Source organism: Petromyzon marinus, chromosome 52 (genome assembly GCF_048934315.1).
Source record: "Petromyzon marinus isolate PM22_M1 ecotype Great Lakes invasive population chromosome 52, UKy_Petmar_22M1.pri1.0, whole genome shotgun sequence".
Classification (NCBI taxonomy): domain Eukaryota; kingdom Metazoa; phylum Chordata; class Hyperoartia; order Petromyzontiformes; family Petromyzontidae; genus Petromyzon; species Petromyzon marinus.
This window is the reverse complement of record NC_133718.1, coordinates 9804342-9813330: the sequence shown is the minus strand read 5'-3', so window position 1 is coordinate 9813330 and position 8989 is coordinate 9804342. Positions and strand designations below refer to the sequence as shown.

General features: G+C 48.5%; 1 protein-coding gene across 1 annotated transcript; it reads left to right on the top strand.

Annotated features, from left to right (window-relative positions):
- Positions 1–3797: 3797 nt before the first annotated feature.
- Positions 3798–7915, top strand: LOC142931287 (uncharacterized). The gene is made up of 3 exons (XM_076075026.1): positions 3798–3805; positions 4686–5136; positions 6671–7915. The coding sequence occupies exons 1-3, from the start codon at positions 3798–3800 to the stop codon at positions 6860–6862; spliced, it is 651 nt and encodes a 216-aa protein (XP_075931141.1). The 3' UTR covers positions 6863–7915.
- The last annotated feature ends 1074 nt before the right edge of the window (positions 7916–8989 follow it).

Sequence of the window (8989 nt, the reverse complement as noted above, 5' to 3'; positions counted from 1 at the left end):
TGAAACACGGTAGGACGAACTCCTCTGCCGTGGCAGATCACTGTTATAATTCAGTGGGCTCACATGACATTGACTTCTCCAAGACGGAGGTTCTTTGCAAACCAACCGGCTACCATGAGAGATTCGTTCATGAGGCCATTCACATATACAAGCACAGAGACAATTTCAACCGAGAAGATGGATTCTGGCTTAGTAACCATTGGAAAGATATTTTAAACCATTTCCGTTCTTAATTAATTGTATTTTACGATGACCTTCAGACCGCAGCTCTTTCGCCAGCATTGACTCTTAATACCTCTCACACCACGGTTAATGGTATGGTTTACACCATGGAGTATAATAGCGCCTCGCAGCTGTCTCTTTCCCCCTCCTCTGTTCCGACCTTGGATGAACTCGTCCGTCTGAACGGGGCCCGTAGCTATCCGTGTTGCTAAAGTTGAGGGTAAGAATCCACCCATTTTTTGCGCCATATAGCATTGTGATAATATAACGACTTATTGTTGGTACCTTAGCTGATTGGAGAATAAAGAGTTTATTGATAACATTAAGGTAATTTATATTTTAGTTTTTTATTGGTTCACTATATAGTATTCATTATACATTGTATTGTATACCCAGTTACTGTGAATAGCTCAGATGTGTAGGCCTTGACTTCAACATAGCCATTTCTGTGACCAGTCACTAGCTAATCACTCAGTTATTTCAATGCTAAATTTGCCTAGTTATTTCAATGCTAAATTCTCCTGTTTGATTTATACTAGGTGCCTCGGTGAATGTGTATGCTCTGACTTTAACATAGCTATTTCTGTGACCAGTTACAAGCTAATCACTCAGCTATTTCAATGCTAAATTCTATGCTAATTCCTTTGTCAAGGGGTGCCTCTGCGGATGTGTATGCTTTAACTTAGCTATTTCAATGCTAAATTCTATGCTAATTCCTTTGTCAAGGGGTGCCTCTGCGGATGTGTATGCTTTAACTTTAACATAGCCATTTCTGTGACCAGTCACAAGCTAATCACTCGGCCATTTCAATGCTAAATTATATACTAATTCCTTTGTCAAGGCGCTTTGTTTCTTCTGACACAGCTTAAAGGTCGTGATCTGAGCGTGCCTTTTTCACTCCAGCGCTGTCCTACCAGACAGTCTCGTCCCTTCACCTGATGAAGGCCGCTTGTGTTGTGGCCGAAACGTCGTGATAATATTATTGTGTTATTTTATTTTATCAATTTATTATTTTATTCTCATTCTATGTGACTTTACCGAAAGAACCAAAGAAGATGAATCCTTGCAGTCACGAAAGCTTTAAATCGAAATTTTACGTTATGTTGTTGACGTTATGTTATTGACGTTATGTTGTGTTATTGACGTTATGTTGTTGACGTTATGTTGTTGTGTTATTGACGTTATGTTGTTGACGTTATGTTCGCACGGTACGCGTGTACAGCGCTGTCTGCGCGTGCACGGTTGGGCTTACGTGCATTGTACAGTGACACTACAGTGCGGTATGAATGAAGTCAACAGTGCACTACTTTGTGGCGAATCAACAGCGGTGGTCATATGCGAGTCGCCGCTCGCCGCCCTCGAAATGAGGAATTTCTACCACTGGCTCGGTATATAATTTCCTCTTGCTATCACTTTCGACGGTGTACTTGCATTCAATTAACCTGCAAATTGCGTGTGTGTCAGCACTGTACGGAACTCGAGCCTTCACTCGCCCGCATTCACAGACCCGCTCTGGTACCAGCGTGGTGAAGTATGGTCAAAACAAGCGCCGCAATGCGCCGCGCCCTGGTACTGCAGTGGACGGACGTCACTTCTCTCGCACAGCGCTCCGGGTGTCGGGGAACGCCGTGGGTCTCACCGCGTGCTGAGCGTGCCGCGTGCTGAGCGTGCCACGTGCGGCGTGTGCCGCGTGCTGAGCGTGTGCCGCGTGCTGAGCGTGTGGCACGTGCTGAGCGTGTGGCATGTGCTGAGCGTGCCGCGTGCTGAGCGTGGCACGTGCCGCGTGTTGAGCGTAGCACGTGCTGAGCGTGCCACGTGCGGTCGATGTCGACTCAAAAGGGTCGTGGTGGTGGTGGTTGTGTGCCCTGTGTAGAGTGACGATTCTGACATTTGGGACGACACAGCGCTCATCAAGGCGTATGACAAAGCCGTCACGTGCTTCAAGGTGAGTGTCTCAGACTCTGGCTGCGAGCTCAACCGGTCCTGGGCCTCCCCTAGGTCGACTCAGCCACAAATGAGGACCAGGCGCGGTGTGTAAACATCGCCACTGGGGAGACAAAGGCGGCCGGGCGTGGTGCTGACCACCCACCCCCTCGTGTGCTCTTCCGGCCTTTATAGGTGCTTGCTAACAGCACTTGCCCCAACAGTCTGTTAAGGCTATACGGGGGGGGGTCTTTGTATCGCTTGTCTGTGTGTACTTGTGCACTTCGTATCTCTGTGCGTGTACATGGTTATATTTACACCTTGAGACACAACACACCTGTTGCAAGGGATACCCGGGAAAGCCCGACAATATAACACACTTCATGTGTCACGTGCACCACCAGTGGTTACAAAACTAATTTCTTCACGGCTACATTTTTGTTCTCCTTCCCCCATACCTCCGATTAGTATGATTGGCTACGTACGATGCGAAAGAAATTCAACATGCGTACATCTTCGAGTACTGTGTTATCATTCGATGGTAAGCGCCTTGCTCAAGTTGATTTGACTGTTTTTGTCTAAACGAACTTCCTCACCAGGCGGCGGAGAACGTGCACAGTGATGCGTGTGCAGGTTGGAAACATGTCGGCTACAAATATGAATGGGGAAAATGGGCACACAGTGGTTTGACAGCATTGTTGCTAACTCAATAAGGCTGCATTATGCCTAGACTAGTTATAATAAATGGCACTCGACATTGTGCCATAGCAAAGTGACGTAGGATTTCTAAGAGCGTGCTTTTTTGAGTCGATGAGCCAATTTAATTGTCATGTGAATGCGTACATTCATACGCAGCGGGAATTGCTTCTAAATCCTCAAAATTATCCCAGAAAGTCACTCAAATTTGGTCGCTTGGTAAACCCCCAAAAATGCCTCTAAATCGAGCAACAAAATTGCTGAGTTGCCAACACTCTACGAGCCGTTCCAAAGTAGTACGTGTATGTACAGAAGCAGATCGAGACACCCGGTCCTACACGTCTTAGAGCAGGGGTGGGTTACCTACGGCCCGTGACTACGTCAGTGTATATGGCCGTGGCCACACGAAACCCAACCAACCTCAACTAACCGCCCGTGTTCTTTCAGACAGCGCTCAAAAATAGCACCGCCACTTGCGAGAGCCCCAAGACCTACGGGGAGACAAAGTCCGTGAACAAGCGGGCGAAGACACGGAAGACGGCACAAGAGGAGCAGCGTGTCGCCCTCCGACAAGGTAAATATCCTGAAGCAGAAGATTACTGGTGCTCTGGATGTGGCTGTCACGTTTATTTGCAAATGTGATTTATAACTTTGACCATTACCTGCGTGATGTTAATAGTTGTCCGCTTTGTCGTGTCTGCTGTCCAACCTATATTGGCCTTTCACCAATATTCTTCACAGGCCACCGCTTCTGGTGTTTGGCATTGTAGTGCTGCAGGGAAATCTCAGGGAGAAGGTCCATGAGGTTTGCTTCTCCTGACAAGCAAATTATTTCATGAAACCTCCTTTGCCAGTATTAAATTATGATAATAGGGTTTTCCCCTTTCAGTTTTATTGCCAGAAAGGGGAAAGCCATATTATCATAATCAAATTCTTCTTTTGCGTGGAAACCACCCATGATTTCGTGAGAGAGTTGCTTCTGCCGAAATCCACTCTCAGTCTGTTTAGGCTCCACCGTGTGAGCCATTTGGAGTTGTAGCCAGATTCGAGCTCAGTGTTAATGTGACATTTTATTGAGAGACTGCTACCGTGTGGTGTTATCTCGGTGTGGCCTGGGACTGTTTTGTTGTTTTTTGCTGCCTTGCCCAAGCTTGATAAATCGGACTCCCGTAATTAATAAATTTCTTTGTTTATATTTAGTGACTTGCTAACCATTTTCTTTATTTTTCACTCCTATCATTTCATTTGTATTGTTTGCTGTTGTACTTTGCTGAGCTCCCCATTCTGGACCATCTGGGAAAATGAGCTTCATAGCTCATCGAATTCCTCCAGTCTAAATAAAGATTCTCATGTATGTATGTTGAATTACTTTCGCACAATATTCTTGGTTCTTTCGGTAAAGTCACGTAGAAGGGAAATTAATAAAATAATGCAAATAAAACACTAAAATTCTCACGACGTTTTGCACCGTACATAGCCAACCGCGCTAGTCAGAAGTGCAGGGGAAGTACAAGAAACTGAAGACAAAAATCAGTTCTAAAGAAATTAGTTTTCAGTCTAGATGTAAAAGTGCATAGCTCCAGTGGCTTCTTAATATCGGAAAGGAAGAGCGTTCTAGATGGCCGCAGAAGCGAATCTGAAAGTGCACAGTGAAAAATCGAGCCAAAAGTTTGATGGTTAGCCAAACGGTCCCTTTGTGTGTTCCCCGCTGCGACAACACTGAGAACAAGGAACACAAATTCTACGTAAGCATACACAGTCCTGCGGATGGCAATTTTCCTCAGCTAAATGCCGATGTCGAGGTCTTCCAGCCACGGGAGCTCTTCAGGAGAGAGTTAATGCAGTTTTGCTTTTCTTCCGTTGGTGGAGCGCAGACTAAAGCGGTTTACTTTGTGGAGACTCGAGGCAGCCAGGCGTGGTGCTGGCCGCATCGCCGCCTTGTTGCGCCATGCCGTCCTCCGTAGGTGTGCCAACAGCGCTTGCTCCAGTGGCACGCGTCGGCTAGACGGGGTCAATCGTTGCCCGTCTCTGTGCCAACCTCTCGCGTGCCAGTGGAGGCCGGGCGACCTGTGCCAGGCTGCTTGGTCCGAGGACGGCGTGGTCTACGACGCCACGATCAAGTCGGTGGACGCCAGCGCCGGCACCTGCGTCGTGGTCTTCACGGGCCACGGCAAAGAGGATGAGCTGAAGCTCGCCGATCTTCTGCCGCCAGCGGCGGAGTCTGCCGCCGGCGCCGGCGGAGAGAGCGACGCGGCCGCGAGCTATGACGCCGACTCAGCGTCCCGGGCCAGCAAGGTGAGTCGGGGCGGCGGGGCTGTGATGGATTCGGATGAATGGATTCGTTGAGAGTTGAGCTGCCTTTCCTGCTCAAAACATGCAATGGGGCAAATGTTCATTTGCTGTGAGCCAGTGGTGCAAAAACCCGACCCCCCCCCCCTCCCCCAAGGCTTAAACTTGTAACTTTTCAAAACCAGTCCTGGGACCACATTGACCATCATGCACAAACCAAAATGGCGATGTATGGTCAAACAACTCCCCCCCATGACCCAATACGGCATGGTGAGACCTTCATCTGTCAAGATGGTTTCATGAAGGGCTGTAAATTATGGCATAATTCTTTCATTGTGGTGGAAAGGAAGCTTTTGATACATTTGTGAAGAAAAGCAGCCTAACCCCTAAACGTTGGCAGCTACGTGGCTCTCGCCAGGACGTGGACCCAGCCCGATGTTTTATTCGGCCATGTTACCGAGGGTGGAGGTGAGGAGGTGCCCTTCTGTTGCAGCGTAACAATACGAGTAGGTTGATTAGCAAGACGAAGATTTTTTTCTGCGTGGGGAATTAAAGATGTGGAGTGTCGTTGAACCAAATGCATTGCATTTGAAGAGAAGTAAAAACATGAAGAAAACCCGTTTCATGAAGGCTATTTCGATTGATTTTTAAGTCAGATTACAAACTCGTCTGCCACGTGGTTTGTAATTCAAGAAGATCTTTGTCTTTTACGTGTGCCATTGGAAGTACAGTGATGGTGCGGTTCAATGCACTACGCCCCGAACCCGGCAACTTGAGTTCGACCAATGACAGTGGCTAATATTTAATCTTTTGCTGTGCCTCCCGTAGGTTGCCTCAGCCTTAAATAGTCACCTGGTGCTGTGTGTAAATATCCACATTTGAGGAAACAAGGGCAGCCAAGCATTGTGCTGGCCAACCATCTCCATCGCGTGCCGTGCCGGCATTAATAGATGCTCTCAAACAGCATTTGCCCCAACAGTCTGTTAAAGGCTATGCGGGGGATCTCTGTCATTGTGGAAGTACATGCTGTGCCAACAATGCAGTGCGTAGTTTGAAGGCCCATATGTAATGTTATGTAAATACAGATATTACCTCTTTAGAACGAACCACTAGCGAACCTGGAATGAAAACTTAAACTGGACCTTGAGGAAACACGTGACAGCGTCAATGTGTCGCTGTGTATTTGTAATGGTTTATTTGAACAGGCATCCTAAACAAATGCTAAATTAAAACATGACATACAGGCAGGTACATGTGTACATTATTCATAGAATACAAAAGAAAAACCCATCAATGATTGGATGCTTGGCAGCGAGCACGATCGTTATATATGTAGGGTGGCTAAGGTAACCCGGACGCTGTGTGGAAGTATGCGAATCGACACGAGAATTAACGCCACTGCAGCTATGCTCGTAATAAACGGGCTGTCGTTATGAGCATGGTCCGTTATACGAGGTCAAGCCGTAGTCATTTAAGGAATGCAGAATCGCGCGAAAGCGTCTCTCCGATGTGCGTTCCCGTGTGTGTGCCGACGCCGCAGGAGAGTGCCCCCTCCGCCGACGACTACGAGATGCCAGGCAGACCCAAGGGTGGGCACGGAGCATGGAAGAAGGGTTACAAGCAGAAGCAGAGCGTCCCACCGTGGGCCTACCCGTCGCCACCCTTGTCCCATCCTCCCCCCTTCCCTGGCTTTCCACCTTACGTGAGCACATTCGCCTGGTGGGACACTTGAGCGTTGCCGTGTGTGTCATACGAATGAGCGAGTGTTGTTAGGCGAGGAATTAAAAGCGATTGTTACATGCCGACTAGAGCGGTTAATCGATCGGCAGGTCGCACATCGTGGGGGAAAGCGTGTGAAAGAGTAGGCCAAATACCCCCTAAAGCGGCTCTCAGTGTTACCACGTGATACATTACTCACAATACCCCCACAGTGTTACCACGTGATACATTACTCACAATACCACCACAGTGTTACCACGTGACTAGACTCAAGGTAACGAAAACAAATCGGATTCATTTATTTTAACGAAACTTTATTTTGAGTTGTATTCCCCATACAGTATATTTTTTACAGTGTTACAGGCAAATGTACAATTATTGTTTTTTATGCCTAACAATGCTTCCCTTTTTTGTTTAACCATAACACATTTTATAACACTTACAGGTATGTGCATTTAAATACACTTAATTATCGCGTCTCGACTTACGAACCATTCGACTTATAAAGGCTGTTCAGGAACAGAACCCATTAGTAAGTCAGCCACTTGTGTGTGTGTGTGTGTCCATGTGTGTGTCCATGTGTGGGGAGCAATAGTGTAGCGGTTAGCGCGCTGCGCTATGAACCTGGCGACCCGGGTTCGATTCCCTCTCACGGCCAACACCAGTGGCGATTATCTGAACCGGTCCCGGGCCTCCCCTAGGTCGACTCAGCCTCAAATGAGTACCTGGTGCGGTGTAAACATCGCCACTGGGGAGACAAAGGCAGTCGGGCGTGGTGCTGGCCACCCACCCACTCGTGTACCATTTCGGCCTTCATAGGTGCTCGCTAACAGCACCTGCCCCTACAGTCTGTTAAGGCAAAACGGGGGATCTTTGTCTTTGTGTGAGGAGCGGTCGTGTAGGTTATACGTTCTTGCTAACAGCCCTTGTCCAAACAGTCTGTGAAGGCTATGCGGGGGTTCTTTGTCTTTTGCCTTTGTGTGTGATGTTTTAATTCGGGCTTTTTAACTTTTAAAATGAAATAGTTGAATGAAAGAGGTTTCTGAGCCATAAAAATGAAAGTTTATTCGTCTTGGCAATGGCATTAGTGGCGGCGGTGTTGGCATCGTGGTGATGGCGTTGTTGGTGTTGGCGTTCGCGGCGTTGGGAGTGTCCGTGACATTGGTGGAGGTGCTGACGTTGACGGCTGCGGCACGAATCAGCTTCTCATTCTCGTGACGCAGCCGTTGATTCTCCTTCTCTACGAGCCGGCTCTCCTCATGCAGCATCTGTGGATGCAGCACCATCGCCCTCTCACGTGTATTTATCCTGTGACGAATGTGACGTCATCGCCGGATGTGATGCGGTTAGAATCTGACACCGGCCGGGCACGTCAGCTGACCCCCCCCCCCCCCCAAAAAAAATGCGGTCTGTGACGTCACAGACCGAGGTGCGCCTTATTTATTTATTTTAACTCAAGCGGTTTTTCGTGCCGTGCCCCTAGCGGTAGCGGGGAGGATAACGGTGGGGGGTGGGGGGACGGTAGGGGGGGTCGGGAGCGCTGCCGCGATGTACGCGTTGCTGTCGGCCATCTTACACAGGGAAAAGTTTCTCGCTTTTGCCAATCCCTGTGTCCCCTCACGGCGTGGGGGGAGGGAAAGGTGAAGGGGGGGGGGGGCGTGTTGAAGACGTCATCGCCGGCTTTCCCGTTCACAACAACGGGCGACGCTTTCCTCACGTAAGATGGCCGCTGGTGACAATCGTTTGCGAGTTTGAAGTTGCAGGGCAGTTTTTTCTCTTGTCGCATTCCAGCGCCTTTCTCTTCTCTCTGAGGCAGCAAGACACACGGGCGTCCACTGCCAATAACCACCAATGACAACCAACTCACGTGTCTCCTTGTTGTTGTTGCAGTATTAATTACCTGAGGGACCGACAGCCTTGGCTTCTTCACCACCATCAACCGAGAGTGGTCTATGGGAGTCGAGTTTCTTCTGGTAGAGGGCACAGCTCCAGATTAGTTCGAGTGTAAAATAAAAGTTGCCTACAACGAGCTGGCTAAGTGCGTGAGGGAGGATGCACGACTGGAGAAAACAACTGGGAATATGCACAACTTGTGCGGGTTTCACGACGTATTGATATTTACGCCACCCAAAACAAAACC